The 19848-nt window shown below is 50.0% G+C and overlaps 1 protein-coding gene across 1 annotated transcript; it reads right to left on the bottom strand.

The window, feature by feature from the left end:
• Positions 1-328: 328 nt before the first annotated feature.
• On the bottom strand, positions 329-19580 carry SLAMF9 (SLAM family member 9; the record flags this gene model as incomplete). Its single annotated transcript, XM_082372384.1, is given in 9 exon segments — positions 329-2258; positions 5619-6155; positions 6558-6753; positions 6757-6776; positions 6779-6832; positions 7906-8041; positions 8045-8094; positions 8097-8150; positions 19490-19580. Coding segments are annotated over 8 exon segments (807 nt in total). The 3' UTR covers positions 329-2258; positions 5619-5949.
• Positions 19581-19848: the final 268 nt, after the last annotated feature.

The following is a 19848-nucleotide window of genomic DNA, read 5'->3' as shown; positions in this document are numbered from 1 at the left end:
GTCGCAGGAGCCGGCCCTCAGCTGGCTCCTTGCACACCTTCCCTCCTGTGTAAGCCACCTTGGACCCTCTCCCCTCCCCTAACGGGCTTAACCGCAGAAGTGGCAGCTAGGGTTGAAATCTGAGCCTGGGGGCAGGAGCACCAAGCGGGGAGCAGGACTCCCCGCCCTCCTCCCAGGGGACCCACCCCGCTCCTCTGATCTCCTCCCCCATCCCCATTCCTACCTCCACACATATCTTCTCTGGCTGGACTGGAAATACCTGTCTGCACTGGCGAGCTCCCAAATCTTGCCCAGGCGCCGCCCACAGTGTACAGAGGGGAAGGCGGCGCTCCCAGCCTGAGGTTGCCAAGTTAGCTACCAGCACCAGCCACCCAGAGAAACGGGCCCAGAGGGGAGAGACATCCTGGCACGGGAGACTGAGAGAGGAGGAATGAAATAAGTGATCATTTACTGAACCCCTACAGGGAGCCAGATCCTGGACTACATGCTTCATGACTCTTATGGAACCTGTACAGAAACCCTCAGAAGTAGGTGTGGCTCCGTTTGACTAACTGAGGTTCCAAGAGGTGTAGTCACCTGCCCAAGACTTCCTGTCCAGCACAGGGCAGAGCTGGAATCAGACCCAGCTGGGGCTCCATCACACCCACCTCCTTGGAAACTTCAACAGCAGGCAAAAATACATCTTGCATGTCTGCCCCATAGAGCTTTCTACCTCCTCCCCTTGGTGCCGCCTTGGGGAGGCAGGGTCATGACACCTTCCCCACCAGGCTTAAGCAGTCTTAAGTCTGCCCGGGTGCTCCCCTGGAAGCCTTCCCTAAAAGCAGCACTCTGATGTCACCCCAGGCTGAACTCCTGCCACTCAGAGCGCACCATTCCCAATCATGGCCTCAACACCAGGAGAGACCCAAAAGGATAGGTCTAACCACGGCTCACACTGAACTTGGAGGCACAGCAGTGAGTGGTCCTGAAGAGATATCTTAGTTCTCTGCCCAGGAATTGACCCTGCGAAGCCTGGATGAAAACCAGGAATCCTAACCACCAGACCACCAGGGGCTAGGGGCTAGAGACAAAGTTCCCTGGCTCTTACCTCCATTGAAAGTAAGAATGTTTCAAGGAGGCAAAAACTGTAAAAACACGTACGAAGTTTATTATTAGAGACACAGCACAAGTGGGAGAGCACACAGAAAAACAGTTTATTTAAGACTGAAGCAAAGTAGAAATATACACCTGGAGAGAAAGGGTATGGGCGTCCTCTCTAATGTGGAGAAGCACAGTAAAGAGGTGATTTAAATCACTTATACAGGACAGTCCTTCTGTGTCTTTGTTTACCTTTGGCCTATTGTTTCGTTTTGCACACGTGACCAGTCCTAGGACCCTTTGTTTACCTTTGGCCTATTGTTTCGTTTTGCACACCTGACCAGTCCTAGGACCCTCCCCAACATGCGTGCACAACTTTTTGCTAAGATGGATCTCACCGCAGAGGCCTGTGTGTGCACATCCACACTTATTATGGGGTGGTGACCCCTCCATTTTTGACCCCCAAGGAGCCTTCCTGTGCATGTGCAGACAGGGAAGTTTCCCTTGACCTCAGGAGTGGGACCCTTATCTCTTTACTTCAGCAGAGCTCAGCTTCCGCCACTAACTTTGTCCTTGGAGTGTCTGGGTGAGAACAAAGCTTTAGTTTTACTCCACGCGACAAACACCAGCTGTCCAGCCCAAGTGCCCATCTATCTCCTATCTCAAGACCAGTATCCCTGCCACATCCTCCCTTCCAGGTGGTCATCCAGCCCCATACATTCTGGGCCAGGAAGCTCACCACCCCTTATAGTGACTCATTCCATCTTCAGGGACTTTTTTTTTTTTTTTTTTTGGCTGCACTGGGTCTTCGTTGCTGCGCGGGCTTTCTCTAGTTGCGGCGAGCAGGGGCTACTCTTCGGTGCGGTGCGCGGCCTTCTCATTGCAGCGTCTTCTCTTGTTGCGGAGCACGGGCTCTAGGCATGCGGGCTTCAGTAGTTGCGGCACGCAGGCTCAGTAGTTGTGGCTCACGGACTCTAGAGCACAGGCTCAGTAGCTGTGGCGCACGGGCTTAGTTGCTCCGCAGCACATGGGATCTTCCCAGACCAGGGCTCGAACCCGTGTTCCCTGCATTGGCAGGCGGATTCTTAACCACTGCACCACCAGGGAAGCCCCATCTTCAGGGACTTTGACTGCTGGAAAGTTCTTCCAGGTGTAAACATCTGGGTGCTTTTTGCCACAGCCTGAGATGAAAATGGAACGGGGGGGGGGGGTGAAGTGAGGGAGGAGGCAGGAGGAGTGGCCTGATCTCTCCCACTATGGCTCCAGCAAATTTTCCTGAAGTGGCTGCTTCCAATGTTACAATGTAACAGATTGACCTAACAGTGCTGAGACTCTAATGAGAACATGTCAGTGGACACAGCATGAAAGCAAGGCCAGGCAGAATACCTAGGAAAGACCGTCGAAGAGCGCAACCTCTTTCACATCTTGGCCCCTCACCAACTAGTGGGAAAGATCTCCCTTCCCCATGTTAGAATCAGCTCCATCTCTGGCTCAAAGGTTTCATTTCTGCTGTCTCCAGTGTTTTCTTGAAGGTAAGTTAAACTCTTTTGGACATTAAAATAACTTTTTGTAAAATTGGGATTTAAAATGATTTTCAATTTTTTAAAGTTTATGATATGGTCATTTTTTTTTTTCTGGAAGTTTATTTTGTGTTTTATTATTACTGTCATTTTGCTCTGATTCAGATGCATCTTGTTGGCTTTTTGGTAAGAAAAGGAACCTAACCCTAACTTGTTCGCTCACCACGCCAGGAGTGAAAGTCAGTAAAATTAGTCCCTGAGGCTCAAAACGAAAGATTTCCCTCTGGGTTGTCCTGGATCCGTAATCATCACCCTCTGGGATAGTGTATTCAATCTGCTAGGATTCTACCTAGCATCATTCTACCAAAGCTTCAGCCAGCCCACGTATTTTCAACTTGTTGACAAGAAGACCAGACAATGTTGTCAATTACAGGGACTTTGCTGACCACATGCTATGAGCACTGGTCCTGTCACCTGATCAGAAAAGAGGTATGGTTCCTCATCGATTGTCCTTTGGCTGTTGGCGTGCTTATCTGCTGACCCAACGAGACTCTAGCTCCACATGAGTGTGTGGAGTTGGTCTTGTTCATCCTTGAATTCCTCCCCAGCCCTTAGCCTTATCAGAGGGGCCCTGCCTACCTCTCCAGACTCATTTATCACTTACCCCTTCATCACAGGGCAGCAGCATGTGGCCTCGTAGTCCCTAGAATTCATGGTGCTTGTTCACTTATCAGTGGCTTCCCACTTATCTTCTGTCTGGCTAGAATGTCCTTCTCTCCCTTCCCTGAACTCACTGCTAATCACAGGTCAAAATTCTGTTTACCTCTTCCCTCCAAGACACCATCAATGACTCCTCCCACCACGCCCTCACCTTCACCCACAGCCCTTGTCACACCTCGTTGTAATTATATCTTACACACCCCACAAAGAGTTCCTTGAGGGCAGTGTCTTTTCCGCCTCTCCAGGGCTAGCCCAATGCCTGACACTTCAATGCTCAAATATTATCCTCCTCCCCTCAGTTTGCTTTTTACCTATTTCAAAACAGCAAACTTTGCATAAGGCAAAGTGCTGTCAGGTGATTATTATCCTGGCTTCCTGCAGAGGAAGAGGTCTGGGTCTCTCTGAGCTTATATTCCACCTTCTTGAGGATCTGAGCCGTCCTCTTCCAGGTGCTCTGGACCGGTTGGGGACCTCAGCCTTTCTCTGTTCAGAGACTGGGTGTGAGAAGGTATTTTGCCAAATTCCAGGGAGGGCCCTGGGCCAGCCATACAGGGACGTTCATTCCCTTATTGACTTCCCGTGCCAGACTCTGAAATATACAAGAAAATACCTGCCCCCGTGTGTGCAAGATGGCTGTTGGCCTTTTCCACTCAGTCTCCAGAAAGGTATTAAAGGAATCGGAGGAGTTGGGTGCTGCAGGCTTGGTCCTAGAACTTCGTGCTTTTTTGGAGGTGGGACTCCTCAGCCCAAAGGGAGGCACAGAGAACCAGCCTCAGGCCAGGGACTGCCTTCCAGCAGGACAAGGAGTCAGACCTTCAGGGAGTAGAGTGGATCGGTTGCTATTCTTAGGAGCTCTTTGGGGACCGGTTTCCCAACCTCATCACCTCCTTCCCAAGCCCTACAGGGTTCCATCTCCTGCCCAAAAACCTAGACAGAAAGCCCCTGCTTACCTCCTGGACCTGCTTCCTTTCCAGCCCTGGAGACCCTGACTCTTGGTTTCCACCATACCCCTGGCTACTATTGGAGCCCCCTCCTGGAGTGTCCCAGTGCCTGGTCCATGTGTCCTGTTTTCCCTAAAGCCGTCCTTGGTCCCCGTGGTTCCCCAGTGCGTCCCACTGCGCCTTCACAGCCTCAGTGTTCCTTTTCTTGAGAAACACTTTGGAGGTCAGCATCCTTCTCCTCACTGAGAGGGGAAAGCCAGATGCAGAGAGATGTCTGGCATGGCTTCTGCCACATGGCTCTGTCTCTACCTCTCAGACCCTCTTCTAAAATCCCCCGGGGTTACCAGCCCCTCCTGCCCCTGTGGGAGCCAAGGCGCTCACTTAGCCCTGTCTCTGTAAGAGCGCCAGTCAGCTGCACCTGTGCACGCCTCTCCTTCAAAGCGCATGTTCCTGGTGGAAAGGGACGGTGCCTCCATGGACATCTGCTGGACAAAGTGTCCCAAGCCAGAGACCAGTGGCAGAGCACAGCCCAGATCTCCTGAGATCTCACCCAGCGATCTCCCTACCGTATCCTACACACCACCCTCCTCCAGGTCACTCACTCCCTAGGCATGTCCTGTGACTTAAGTGGTTTTCCATTCCCTCCCCAATTCACCCCCCTCCCCACCCTGCCACAGCAGCCACATTAAGTCACATCTACAAGATCTGATGTGGGGAGAATGACCAAGACTTAAGCAGAGGGTGAGGAATTCAGACTGATCACTGGGCTTGGGAAAGAGAAAGAACATATACACTTAAAGGCCTTTGTTGGGGGGACGGGTAATGTATGTGTAGGGAGTGGGCATTAACCCAGGACAAGAGTCCAGAGAGAAGGTGTGACACCTGGAAATCTATGGAGAAGGGACAGACAGGACAGTAACACCAACCACAAACAGAGGTCAAGGGTCCAGACCTCCACTATTAATCCAGCTTAGTTGCCATCTCTGTGGGGCAGGCACCAGAGCCCCAGAGAAGCTGGCACCAGGGAGATGACCGAAAGGTCAGAGTAGAAAGGTCAGACCCAGAGTAGGACTGCACTGGGGTGCTTCAGAGCCCCCGTGCCGGACAGCCGCTAGATTGGGGTGGGGTGGGGTGGGTGGGAGTAGCTAAGTGAACTCATCTGCCAGGGCGGAAGGAGGGTGTGAGAGCAGAAAGACCGGCAGGAATAACACCACTCTTATGTAGTGTTCTCATTGCCTGAAATCTCCCATGCAGGAGTCACAGCTTCAATTAGGTTAAAAGGAATTGCTCACTTTTCTTACTGAAGTGTAAATGTTATGTGTGTTGGTGGGGAATGGGTTAGGCATGAATAATAACATACCAACACTTCATTGTGAGCAGGTCTTTTAGACTCACTTTCCTTCCCAAAGGCAGGTGTGGGAAGCACGTGGGGTTGGAAGAGGGCAACTGGAATGGAAGAAAAGGCAGGAAAGCAGGTTTTGCCAGAGTCACCCAGTGAAGGACCAAATAGCTCCTCCCGAGTGAGGTCACCTAATTTGACTTTACTGCCAGACAATCTTCCCTCGGGGAGCATGGCCCTTGGGACACCCACCCCTTGGCCCCCTGGGAAGAGATGAGTCTGGGAAGGAGAGGAAGGTCTCCCTTGGGGCTGGGAAGAAACAATGCTCAGGACAGGGGTCCCCAGGGGGCCATCAGGCCAGGCTAGGGCCAGGCTTCCCTTTCTTTCTCAGTCTCATTCTGTTTCTCCTGAGTTTCTTCATTCTTGGCATTTTGCACCTTGTCTGGACTCGGATGAGCCAAAGCCCCACAGCAAGAATTACAAAAAGCAAGAGGATGAGCAATGCCTTGGCCAGGAGACAGAAGGAGGTGGAGGACTTCTCCGAAGGGTAGCCAAGATCTGGGACAGAAGAAGGCAAGGAGAGAGGGGCTCACCAGAGGGAAGGTCTGGATTAGGGGGCAGACACCTACCCCAAATTCCACAAAGGGCGTCTCAAGTTCACAGTCAGTTGATGTTCCTCGGCAAGTATCTCAGGAAATGTATATTCTATTCACAGAATTTCAGGGGCTGGGGTCTGAGGAGTAATCTCAACCTGAGTAAGAGACTAGAAGGGACCTTTGGAAGCTGGGAGGACTAGGAAGGCGCACAGGGAAAGTGGGGGGCCCCTCCCCAATCCAGGGGTCAAGTCTCCACGTAGTTAGGTTCTAGATTCCATGTACTCTCCTGGGGAGAAGAGAGGGAGGGAGGGGGTAGACTTGAGGCCCTGTGGTCGCTCAGGGGCTGTCTCTGGGGCCCTGGTACCTGCACAGAAGGGCCCAGCAGGGATGAGACGGGAATTGATGTCGCTGATGGGGCTGTTTGCCCGGCATGTGTAGGAGACGGCCTTGTCCCCGGGCCTCCAGGACGTGCTGAGGACAGAGCCTTCGTGGGCCGTGTCAGTGCCGTCCTCCCAGGATATCCAGCAGTTGGTCACATCCAGGCCTGCCTTCCCTACGGATCATGTCAAGGACATATTACAGTATCTTCTTCCTCAGAGATCTCAAAGTTCACAGTCATGTGAGGCTGTGACAGCCATCCTAGATGAAGGAGAAACACAAAGACCCTCTAAGTAATCAGGGGTTGGGTCTGTTTTCCTGAGCTCTTCAACACTGGGGTATGGAGGCTGCCCACTGAGACCTGCTTCACTTAACAAACAAGCCAAACTAACAGCACCTAGCCACCATCAAACCTGTTGTTCCAGCGTCCCCAGGGCAGCTGCCGAGCAGACAGAGCTGCCTTTGGCATCTTCTACCTCCCCTTTATGACTTGCCTTCTCTCTCTTACCTTTGCATCCCACCTTCTTTCAAACTCCGTCCTGCCTCCTTGATCTTGGAAAATATTATCACCCCTCCCAGGGGCATTTATAGTTTAATCAGTGCCTCTGCAAGATTCAAGGTAGAAAATCAGTCAGTGGACTTCCCTGGTGGCACAGTGGTTAAGAATCCACCTGCCAATGCAGGGGACACGGGTTCAATCCCTGGTCTGGGAAGATCCCACATACCGCGGAGCAACTAAGCCCGGGAGCCACAACTACTGAGCTCGTGCGCCACAACTACTGAAGCCTGCACACCTAGAGCCTGAGCTCCGCAGCAAAAGAAGCCCCCACTCCCTGCAACTAGAGAAAGCCCACACGCAGCAATGAAGACCCAATGCAGCCAAAAATTAATTAATTAATTAATGAAAAAAGAAAAAGAAAATCAGTCAATGTCACAGGCACTAAGAGGAAATTTGGGCTCAAGTAGAGAGGAGACCCTGATTAGTAGCCCTCAAATCACACAGGAGGACAAAAGGCTCAAGAATGGAGGTGGCATTCATGTCCAGGATGCAGAATCTCACTGGGAGAGAAAGGCTCCCTAGACATCTGTAAACGAAACCCCTGACCCATCTCACTGCATTGGGCACATCCACAGGAACAGCGTCAGTCCAGGGCCTTGCTACACCAGGTCACTTTACCTGCAGTGCAGATACTGGGGTCAGACACACTGGAGGCAGACTGCCTTCCCATCTCAGACCCTCAAGCCATAACCCCGAGTCCTAAGACCCCTGATCCTTTGTGTGAGAAGCTCAGGAGAGCCAGAAAAAGCAGGTTTATGGTTCCCAGTAAACTCACGGTACACACGAAGACTGTAGTGCTGCATGGTAGAGATCTGGGACTTCCCCAGGTTGACTTGAGCTTGGTAAGGCCCCGAATCCTCCCAGCTCAGATTGCTGATGTGCAGGGAGTAGGTGGGCTCCAGGAAGCTCACTCAGCCCTCATAGCGAGGGTTGGTCACCATGATGGTAGCCGGATGTCCCTTTCCCCTGGCATCACAGTGGCAAGCCTTATGTGGGAGGACCAGATGATGTTCTCAACCTCTTTTTTTTTTAAGTTATTTATTTTATTTATTTATTTTTGGTTGCATTGGGTCTTCGTTGCTGTGCAAGGGCTTTCTCTAGTTGTGGCGAGCGGGGGCTACCCTTGGCTGTGGTGTGCAGGCATCTCATTGCAGTGGCCTCTCCTATTGCGGAGCACGGGCTCTAGGGCGCACGGGCTCAGTAGTTATGGCTCACGGGCCTAGCTGCTCCGCGGCATGTGGGATCTTCCCAGACCAGGGCTCGAACCCGTGTCCCCTGCACTGGCAGGTGGACTCCCAACCACTGTGCCACCAGAGAAACCCTCAACCTCTTCATCCAATGGTATTTCCAGGGGAGGCTGATGGACTCCTGAAGGACCACAACCACTTCCTTGGGATCCACACCATCTCCAGAGTCCCCTTTGGCTGCAGATAAAGAAAGAAAATATGGAAACAACACAGCTGGTGTCTCTAGGCTGCTGAGACTGGCAGCAGGGCTGTGGTCTCAATCTCAGTTGAGTATTTTCTATGACCCACACTCAACCTTGTCCTCCAGTTGCCTCTTCTGGCTCTAGCTTTTTGCTGCACCTGACTTGAGCACCTACCAGGGCTTGGCTTCCATCTGTGCCTCACCCTCTAAATTTTCTCTTCTCCATTTGCTGTCCTTCCATATCCCCAGGAGGGATATGGGGCTGCTTCCCCTTCCATATCCCCACGTTTCCTCATCTCTTGGTCCTGCACTGAAGCCACACCCTAGTCCTCTTTACTCCAGAAGAGCTGAAGCATTTGGTCCCAAAGGTGGTGACTTGCTAGCCCAAGACCCAGCAGGAGAACAGAGGGGGAAAGAGATACTCCTGTCCTGGAGCTGGCAGTCTGTCTCATTACCCACTGACTCATGTTTGCTGTCCCTCAAACTCAGCTGAAATCCCACTTCCTAAATGAAGCCTTCCTAGATCCTACTCTCTGTACTCTCAGACTTGCCAGAAATACCACTTTCCCCAAGTTCTTTGAACACTTTCTATCCAGCCCTATCATTTGGCTTTCAGCATACTCTGCCTCGGGTCTCCCTTAGCAGTTCCTATGTTGCTGTGATCATATGACCATATAAACATCTTTATCTCCCCAGGCAGACTCCATCTTTTGGGACATCTCTGTATGTCCTACGGATGCTGGTCCCCATGGAGAAATGATATTTAAGCTGAGACCTCAAGGATGAGTAAGGTCTGCTAAGTGAAGAAAAGAATGAAGGAGATGATAGTTCTTAAACTTCAATTTATACAATTATCAAACCTCAGGGGCTGGGTTTTTTGAAAAGGTACATCAGGTCTCAGTCTGAGTATGAAAACTTTTTAACATAAAATCATTTAAAAAATAATATTAAAGCAAGGAAGAAAAAATTCAGTTGAAGATTTGAGCACATGAGTTAGGTTCTCTGAGAGTCAGATACTGGAGTTAGGAGTGAAAGAGGTTTAGGACTTCCTTGGTGGTGCAGTGGTTAAGAATCCGCCTGCTAATGCAGGGGACACGGGTTCGAGCCCTGGTCTGGGAAGATCCCACGTGCTGCGGAGCAACTAAGCCCGTGCGCCACAACTACTGAGCCTGCGAGCCACAACTACTGAAGCCCGTGCGCCTAGACCCTGTGCTCCACAACAAAGAGAAGCCACCACAATGAGAAGCCTGCGCACCGCAACGAAGAGTAGACCCCGCTCACTGCAACTAGAGAAAGCCCGTGAGCAGCAACAATGACCCAACGCAGCCAAAAATAAATTAATTAATTAATTTAAAAAAAAAGAAAGAAAGAGGTTTAATGTGTGTGTGGGAGGGAGTGTGGAGGGTAAAGCCTGTAAAAGATAAAAGGGGAAGGAAGCAGAAATGAGCAAGGAGAGCCTGGGACCATGATGCTGAGCAGACAGTCTCCGCTAATTCAGCAGGGAGCTCTGCAGCGGAGCTCCCGCACCCTCACTGTGCACAGTCATTGGCTGGGGCTGCCCAGGAAGTGCATGGGTCCTGCAGGTGCTGCAACTGGAGGCTGTCAGTTAACTGCATCCCTCGCAGCTGAAGACAGGTTCTCTCTTGAAAGGAGGTCCAGGGGCACCTTCATGGCTGCTGCAGTGAATATGCTGATCAGACAAAAGGTGACTGTGTGCAGATTGATTAAATGTGTCTCCATAAACAGCACATTATACTTATTGAGCAGAGGGAAATAATTACCATCACTCCCTCCCCAGCCCCTATCCCACTCTCACTAAGCCCTTTTCAGTCCAGTGTGGAGAAAGCCCTTCTCCGAACATGATTTTCAAGTGCTCTGGAAATCTGATTTTTTATTCTGGCTCATGGGTTGCGACCCAAATGCAACTCCATTTCCGTCTCTCACTGCCTCTTCAATCTTATTCAGTGGGGTGGTCTTCCCCTGAGGTTTCTGCTCTCAGTTCAGAAATGAGAACTTCTGTCTCATGTATTGAGTTGGCCAAAAAGTTCCTTCAGTTTTTAACTAAAAATAAAAGACACATTTTTCATTTTCACCAAGAACTTTATTGAACAACATATTCACCAGTTTCTTCCACTGCCTTCTGCCATTTTTCAGGCAACTTCATAATTCCATCTTCCCAAAACTTTTCTATCTTTTTGAGCAAAGAACTGTTCCAGGTGACTTTTACAGTCTTCTGGGGAATTGAAATTTTTTCCATGAAAAGAATTTTGTAAAGACCAAAATAAATGGAAATCCGAAGTTGCAATATCTGGTGAATATGGTGGATGAATCAGAACTTCCCAGCCAAGCTGTAACGGTTATTGCCTGGTCATCATGAAACATGCAGTCTTGCGTTATCCTGATGGAAGTTTATGGGTTTTCTGTTGACTAATTCCAGATGCTTTCATCAGGTGCTTCTTTCAGTTGGTCTAATCAGGAGCAGTACTTTTTGGAATTAATCGTTTGGTTTTCCGGAACGAGCTCATAATAGAGGACTCCCTTCCAATCCCACTATATATACACAACATCACCTACTTTGGATGAAGACCGACCTTTGGTGTGGTTGGTGGTGGTTCACTTCACTTGCCCCATGATCCCTTCTGTTCCACATTCTTGTACAGGATCCACTTTTCATCATCTGTCACAATCTGTTTTTAAAATGGGACGTTTTTGTTACTTTTCAGTAGAGAATCACATGTGGAAATATGGTCGAGAAGGTTTTTTTCACTTAACTTATGTGGAACCCAAACATCAAAGCGATGAACATAACCAAGCTGGTGCAAATGATTTTCAGTGCTTGATTTGGATATTTTGAGTATGTCGGCTATCTCCCACATGGTATAACGTTGACTGTTCTCAATTAATGTCTTGATTAGATCGCTATCAACTTCAACTGGTCTACCCGACCGTGGAGCATCATCCAGCGAGAAACCTCCAGCATGAAACTCCGAAAACCACTTTTTACATTTTCGATCAGTCACAGCACCTTCCCCATGCACTGCACAAATCTTTTTTTGCGTTTCTACCTTTCTTGAAAAAATAAAGGATAATATACCGAAAATGTTGCTTTTTTCTTCCATCTTCAATATTAAAATGGCTACACAAAAATTCACAAATATTGATAAGATTTTTTTTAAATGCACGCTGAAATGACAGCTGTCACAACTGAATCTAACAAAATTGTTTCAAATGAAGTTAAAGACAACTAAGCGCTACTAGAGCCATCTAACGGAAAAAAAAAAAAAAAAAAACCCGAAACTTTTGGCCAACCCAATAATATACAAAATTCCAAACTTAAATAGAATCAAGCTATCTCCCCTTGCCCTGGCTTGCGTCTATTTCAGGCTGGAAGGTTACAGCAGGGCAGTGGGAGAGGTCCTGCTCTCTGCTCAGCTTCCCCCTTCCTCTTGCTCCCCTCAACTTGCCTCCCCAATTCATGTTCCCCCTCTCCAGGAGGGTGGGCAGGGAGGGGAGGTGGTAGAATTGTTCTTATCTGGCGGAGTGGCTTTGCGCTCTGTGGGTCTGGCAGATGGTTAAGACGAACTCTTCTGAGGAGCAGTTTCGTGGGTTTTTACAGGTTTCTGCTGGTTCTTTCTCTCCTACTCTTGACCCAGGAAGGATGCGTCTCTCTTCTGGGTGGTCCTTTGAAAGTCCTTCCTCAGCTCCTGGACACCTGGCTGCACGTCTCGTCTCCACCCCTCACCCCTCCAACTGTCCCCACTGTATGGTACCCAGGCCAACCAAACAAACAGGCTGTGTCTCATAGGTGGTCCTCGGTTGCCCTCCAAAAACATTCCTGGCCCCTGACAGATTCCGAGATCTACAGCACATCGCCACACTCCTGGCCGCCTCGCGGGAGTCCCATCTCAGTCCACAGTTGTTTTTAATTCTCTGAGCCCTGACTTAGGCTCCGGTCCCCTTACTCTCACCTGCAGGCACACGTCCTCTCTCTGAAGTCCCATCAGACATAAAATCATCTATCCTTTGAGGGATGAGGTGGGGACTGACAATAAAATAACAGTTATTTCTAAAGAACTCTCTTTCCGGAATTCCGTGGTGGTCCAGTGGTTAGGACTCTGTGCTTCCACTGCAGGGGGCACGGGTTCGATCCCTGGTCAGGGAACTAAGATCCCACAAGCCGCGTGGTGCGGCCAAAAAAAAAAAAAAAGGAGAAAAGAAATCTCTTTCCAATCTCCCTCTCTCAACTCTCCATCCGTGGATGAGGGGATTCCAAGAGCGGTGACACAGGTTCTTCTTCATTCTGGTTGAGAATTTCACAGAGGGAGGTCTTCCTCACGCTGCCTTTGATCTCTCCATTCCTGTCCCATGGACACCTCAGTGGAACCACGGCAGGGAGAGTTCCAGTTAACACATAGGGTCCCCTTACCACAGCCTTTGACCCAGTTGATTTCTGCAGTGCTGTGGTGGACAGTTTCATGACTGTGCCCCTCCACCCTGAAGTTTGCACCTCTGCTTTTCTGCTTCAGGGCTATCTCTGCAGCAGTGGAAGGGCATCAGCCCAGTTGCAGTGTAGCTGGAAAGTGTAGGGAGTGTATAGACCCCAGAGGCAACCCCTGGAGACAATGGAGTGCTGCGTTGTTGGATAAATGCCCCAGCCTCCCTGCCCTTCCGTGGGATAATTCTGACGCTTGTTCTCCAGGGTTCTTCAGCAGATTGAGCCCGGTTGTCCACACCTTTTACGGGCTTTTCTCCCTTCCCCATCTCATGTTCCTCATTCCTTTATGTTGGCTTCCTGGATCATCTCCCAGAAAATACTACCTCTACCCAAGTTCTTGTCAAAGGTCCTGCTTTGGGAGGAACCTAGATTAAGATAATATTATATATGATAAAGTAGTTGAGCCAGTCAAAGTTAGATGCCCTGTCTCCTCTGCCTGGGTCTTTAGGGGGCAAATAAGTTAACGAGAAATAAGTCTCGGGACTTCCCTGGTGGTCCAGTGGTTAAGACTCCATGCTCCCAATGCAGGGGACACAGATTCGATCCTTGGTCGGGGAACTAAGATCCTGCATGCCACATTATGCAGCCAATTCCCACCCCAATTCTCCTGAGGTAACAGCCTTGGGAAACAGGGGCCGGTGAAAAGCTGGTGTTGTTCTGATGAAAGGATGGGGGGATAATAAAGGGTCAAACCTTTGATCAGATTTTCTCTTCAGCTTCTCGTCAGGAACCGGGACCCACATGGCAGAGCCATTAGCAGATAAGTTCCAAATCAGTCACCTCCCTCCCGCAGCAAAGCACATTGAGACCTGCACATGTCTTCTGTTCCATCAAAGGGGCTGCGCCTGATACATGGTTTACCTTCTTCCTTTCTTTTTCTTTTTTAAATGTCAGGGTTAAAAGAGTGATTATTCAGTTGAACTATGAAGGTGGCTGGTGAGAACTGAAACAGCCCGCAAATTGCTGAAGGGCACCCAGAGAAGCCTTTGTGAAACAGAGGAGGAAGGAGTGTCCCTTGTGAGGGACCAGCCTGGGCAGGACCCCCGGGGTGGGAGAGAGCAGAGCACATGGAGGCACAGATGGCATCCTGACCAAGTTGGGCAAGGGTGAGGTGGCAAAGATCAGAGAGGGGGCAGCAGAGGTGCCCTGGAGACAGCTCAACTTAGAGCCTTGAGACCTGCTCAAGAGCTTAGAAGTCATAGTCTCTCAAGAAGTTTACTTTGACAGGCAGGAGAAATAAAGGCTGGAGGTGAAGGGAAAACAGGGTAGAGGGAAGGTTTTATTGTTGCTGACTTTTTGAAATTTTATTGAAGTATGGTTGATTTACAATGTTGTGTTAATTGCTGCTGTAAAGCCAAATGATTCAGTTATACATATATACATTCTTTTTTATATTCTTTTTCATTATGGTTTACCATAGGATATTGAATATAGTTCCCTGTGCTATACAGTAGGACCTTGTTGTTTATGCTGTTGATTTTTTTTTTTTTTAATGGGAGAGATTTGAACATATTTAAGTACTGAGAAGAGAAGAAGCAAGTGGGGAGTGGAGCTGCAGGAAAGAAAGGAGATGGTCAGTGGAGCAAGGCCTCCCCCACCACCCCCAGAAGTTGGGAGGGAGCTGGGATTCAGAGCCCAGGAAGAAGAACCAGTCTTAGATTGCAAGATTGCCCTTCATTATAATAAGAAAAGATGATCAGAGATGCAGGTAGCATCTTCTTTGTCTGTGGCAGGAAGTTAAGCGGTGTCCTGTCATGTGGTTTCAATTTTCTCTGTAAAGTGGAGGCAAAGTTATCTGCTGACACTGAAGGTTTAGGTGGGTGTGTCAAAGGCAGGTATTTCAGGAGAATGGACAAAGTCTGAAACAGATGAAGTGAGTCTGGGTCCAGGTTTCTTGGGACAGTCCCAGCTTAAGTCTGTTGTCCTGGCCTAATTATTAATCATGCTCCTTTTCACTCTTAGAAAGTATCCTGGTTTGTAGGGTAAATTATGTGTTTACCCTAAAACAGGAGCAAAATCTTAGAAAAGGAATCACAGTGAAATAGCTAAGCTTTAAGAATTCAATGTCATCCTTAGCTTTTCTGGTCAACAAATTGCCCTAAAGATCTGGAGAAAGGTAGTGGGGTGGGCAGGGGAAATGATGACAGATCTGGAACCAAACTGCTTGGTTTGGAACCTTCGTCTGCAGAATGGGATCCTCACAACACCAGCTTTGTAGGGCGGTTGTGAAAATGAAGTGAGATGATGCCCATAAAGTACTTAGTATAGAGCGGCACAGAGCCAGGGCTCAAAGAGTGTGAGTTGTGGTTGTTACTGAAGGTTGGTTAAGTGTCAAGATGGTGGGCTTGGGGAGTGTGAAGACCTGGGACCCCTTCGTACTTGGCCAGGGTCTATGGCTATTGAAGAGAATAGGGAGGAAGTCTCTAACAGATGATACATGAATAGGCTGATTTGAGACTGTTCTCTGGCAGCACCAATCAGCCCCTGATCTGAGGACACAGAGGGCTTTGCTGCCGGCAGGTTCAGCCCAGCTCGGTGCTTTGCACGCCACCTGCCTGCTCACCAGATCAGCCCTTTATGTACGCAGAGACGCAGCACGCTGGGCTGAGCCTTATTTTATTTTATTTTATTTTTTGGCCATGTGGCAGCTTGTGGGATCTCATCTCCCCGACCAGGGATTGAACTCTTGCCCCCTGCAGTGGAAGCGCGGAACCCTAACCACTGGACCACTGGGGAATTCCCTGAGCCCCTTTAAAACACACTGCCTGATGACTCATTCCTTATCTCTTGGGCATCCAAATCCCAGAGTGGTTCCTATACCCACACCCTTCCCTCAAACTTCCTTGTAAGTATGATGTGTCTGCCCTTCTTTGCTCAAATCGACTCCCCGCCATAGGCTCTGCTTATCGTTCTCACAGTGCAGATTTTGTATCTTCTGCATCAGAATCCCACAGAGGGCTGGTTACAATGCTGATTCCTTGGGCTCCACTCCAGACCCAGGGAATCACGACGGGGGCGGGACCTGGTGGTGGCTGTGAATCCACCTGCTTATCCAGGTCCCCAGGGGATTCCGCTGTATGCTAATGTTTGAGACTGTCCCACGCTGCCAGTTCTTCTGTTTTGCTGAAGCAGGGAGACAGTTCCCCAGCCTGAGCTGCCTTTGTCTCTAGTCACAAAATGTTTCTTTCCCAGTGAGTAGAGCTGTGAAACGCTGCCTTCTTGGGCTGGGCTTCCTAGAACATGAGAGGGACTCTGGGAGCTTTGGATCTGTCCTCCTGGGAGTCCCCCTGGGAATTGGGAAGCACTGTGTCCAGGACTGCCAAGGGAAGCAGGTCCGGGCCAGAGCTTCAACCCGAGCCGTGCGCCTGCATTTAGTCCTTGACATGCGGGGTGCTGATGCAGAACTTGTTTGAAAATAGGAAAGAAAAAAAGTTCAGAACCTACTAATCTTGTCCAACCCCTTATTTTACAAAAAAACACAAAAAACAAAAATAAAAACCAGAGGTCCATGGGGTGGAGGGACTTCTCCGATGCCACGCAGTTGCCAAAACCCAGGTCCTCTGGTACCTTGGTGGCAGGACTTTACTTGATGAAACAAATTTGGGATGTAACACACTCTATCTGTGATGTCCCAACATAGAAAATCCTCAGTAAATGTTAGTATTGCTGGTGTCATTATTAATTTGTATTTGTATTCATTCGTTATTGTTAATTTCTATTTGAGACTGGAGGCGCTCAAAGAGAGCCCAAGGGGAACAAAGTGGGGTGGCCTGAGGGAAGCCAGCTGGCTGCCCAGACAGCTCTGCACAGAATGATACTTTTCTCAGCAAATTCAACACTGATCAGGTTCCAGCTCTCCACACCACCATGGGCTCAGAACTCCAGCTCATCAATGTCCCAGAGTTGATCAGAATCTGGGAGGCTGCCTCATCTTATCAGAGCTGTCATCAACTGATATATAAAAGTAGCCACTCATCCTACAAACATTTAGGAAGTCCAACACAGTGCCGGAAACTGCAGGGCCCAGGGCTGTTTTCCTGAGCAGTCTTGTGACCCTATAGCTGATGTTACTACACCCTCAGAGTTGCTGCTGTAGAGTAGAGAGCTATGTGGGTGGCCTCCTATGGCCGGGATAGAACACTGAAGCATGCAATTTGGATACTGACAGTGTTCCTGGCACTGGATTATCTTCCTACCCTGCTTTCTTCTAATCTCATTTTCCTGACTGGTGTCTTATCTTGCCACATTGTATGCATTTTGTGAAACACGTGTGAGTTTAGCCAAGCATACAGTTAGAGAGACTAGAAGACCACCCTCACTTCTGACACCAATTGCAAGTTTCAGGGGTTCCCCCAAACCACCCTCAGTTTCAAAGATTTGCTAAAGGGATTCATAGAACACACTGAAAGCTTTTATTCTCACAGGTTAAAAATCAGCCTAGGGAGGAAGTGCAGAGGCCCAGGAAAAGTACCAAACATGTCCTCTCTCCATGGAATCCTAGGACAGTGTTACGCTCCTGGCATCTCTGTGCACACACAGAGAATCTCGCCCAAGCCTTGGTGCTGGTTTTGTTGGGGCTTGATGACATACGGCCCTCATGACTGATCTTTAGCCTCTAGCCTTCCAAAGGTTGCGGGGAGAAATGATACTGCATGGCCCAAAGCCCTCATCATACATCACATTGTTAGACCGTCTGGTGGCCAAGGTCCCCATGCAAACGAAGACACGCTTATCAGACCTGATATTCCAAAGGTCTAAAGATCACTTCCAGTAGCCAATGGCAAAAGCCAGACCTCTCTTTGGGAAAGTTAATTCTTCACGACACAATGTGTTAAATTCATTTTTCCAGCAAGGGGAGAAGGAAAGAAGGAATAAACCAACCAGTCAAATCGAATCAATCCAGTCACGACCAGACACCTGACTACAGTCCCCTATTGACAATAGGTGAGGGACCTCAGCAGGGACTCTAGCCCACAGCCTGAGCCCCTCTGTTGTGCTTCTTGTGGTACCCAGGGTTGGAAGAGGGAGCCAGGGGTGCTGCTCTGCCCTGAGTGAGGGGAGGAGAGACAGTGCCCTCTGAGGCCAGGGAAGGCAAGGAGATACTGAGGAGACTGAGGTGGATTCAGACTTGTGCCATCTTCTCACGTTACTAGGGAAGGGATTCCAGGCGGAGTAGGCTAAGATGGGCATGCGTGCAGTAGAAGGGTGGGGGTCCTGGCAGCTTTGCAGAGCTGTTTGGGAAGGATGCTGAGTCAAGTTCATGGTTGGCACTCAGGGTCCAGAGCCTCAGAGCCACTCTCACAAGCCTTCAGCCAGCACCTGGGCAAAGCAGCTACCATTTCTCCCCTGGTGCTCCGGGGAGTCCTGGGAGTTCAGGTTCCTGAAATACCTCCAGGCTGTGTGGTCGCAGGGTCCCCTCGGCAGAGAGGTATGCAGACCGTGTAACTGCCCACCCCAGCAGCAAGGGGAGAAGGCAATGCAGCCAGCTCTGGGGAGAGGGCATCGGCAGACCCGGGGAGAAATGGGGGCCAAGCTGAGGTTGTGGGGCTTCTTGTGGGTCTCTGGAGCCCATCTGCACCCGGGACTCCAGCTCCTGCTTCTCTGTTCATGTCCCTGTGTGTGCCTCGGTCAGGCTCTCCCCCTCTCTGCTCTCTCTAACACACACTGTATTAGTCAGCTCGGGCTCCCATAACAAAATGCCACAGACTAGGAGGCTTAAAGAACAGAAATGTAATTTCTCACAGTTCTGGGGGTTAGAAGTCCAAGATCAGGGTGCCAGCAAGGTAGGTTTCGTCCTGAAGCCTCTTCTCTTCACTTGTAGGTGGCTGCCATCTCGATATATCTTCACACGACCTTTTCTTTTTGCACGCCTAGATAGAGAGAGAGAGAGACGAGGGGAGGGGGAAGGGGTGGGGGAGGGGAAGGGAAGGGGGATGGTGGAGAGGGAGAGAGAGGAGGCTCTTGGTGTCTCTTCTTACAAAGGCACTTATCACATCATGAGGGCCCCACTCTCATGATCTCATCTAACCCTAATTACCTTCCAGAAACCCCCATCTCCAAATACCACCATATTGGGGGCTAGACCTTCAACTTATGAATTTGGGGTTTTCACAAACATTCGGTCTATAACACACACATTATGGCTTATCCACAGGAGACAAGTTGCCTGTGTCTGAGGCCAAAATCCAAATGGCTCAGACTTAGTGAGATCCCAGGAAAGTGGTTCTCTAAAGGGTCCACAACATCTGTGACTGTAAAAAGAGGACCCATCTAACTGCTTATTTTCATGTGACCTGAGGTTCCTCTCCCTCTACACATCTCCCTCCTCCAAGGTCCCCATGCTCTGTACCCAGCATGGCGGGAGGAACACAGAGGAGTGAGATCTGACCCTGGCCAGCTTGCTGGGCTCACAGCCCAGTTGGGGGACAAGACCTACCCTCCACGGAGAGTGTCTCAGGCTTGCTTGTCTCTTTGGAGACACTGTTCTCAGCCTCGCAGGCGTAGTTCCCAGCATCCTGCTCTGACATCGCCGGGAAGAGGAAGGAGACGGCTCCACCATAGGGAGTCACGTGGTTCCGCAGGGTGTCCCCACTGAGGTAGAACGGGGATCGGAGGGGAGGAGCTCCACAACTCGGCTGGTGGGTCTCAAGGTGAGCAGAGGACAGGACGCAGGAACTGGGGCAGCACACAGCTGGAAGGGTCAGCGGGACCCCCCAGGCTCCTCCCTTAGGGACCCCTCCCCACATTCCCAGGGGGCCCCACTGCCCACCGCCCAGGCCCCTGGGGAGTGTCTTC

Source organism: Balaenoptera borealis (genome assembly GCF_965194805.1).
Source record: "Balaenoptera borealis genome assembly, chromosome: 1".
Taxonomy (NCBI): domain Eukaryota; kingdom Metazoa; phylum Chordata; class Mammalia; order Artiodactyla; family Balaenopteridae; genus Balaenoptera; species Balaenoptera borealis.
Note: the sequence above shows the minus strand (reverse complement) of the source record. Positions and strands in the feature narration are given on the sequence as shown.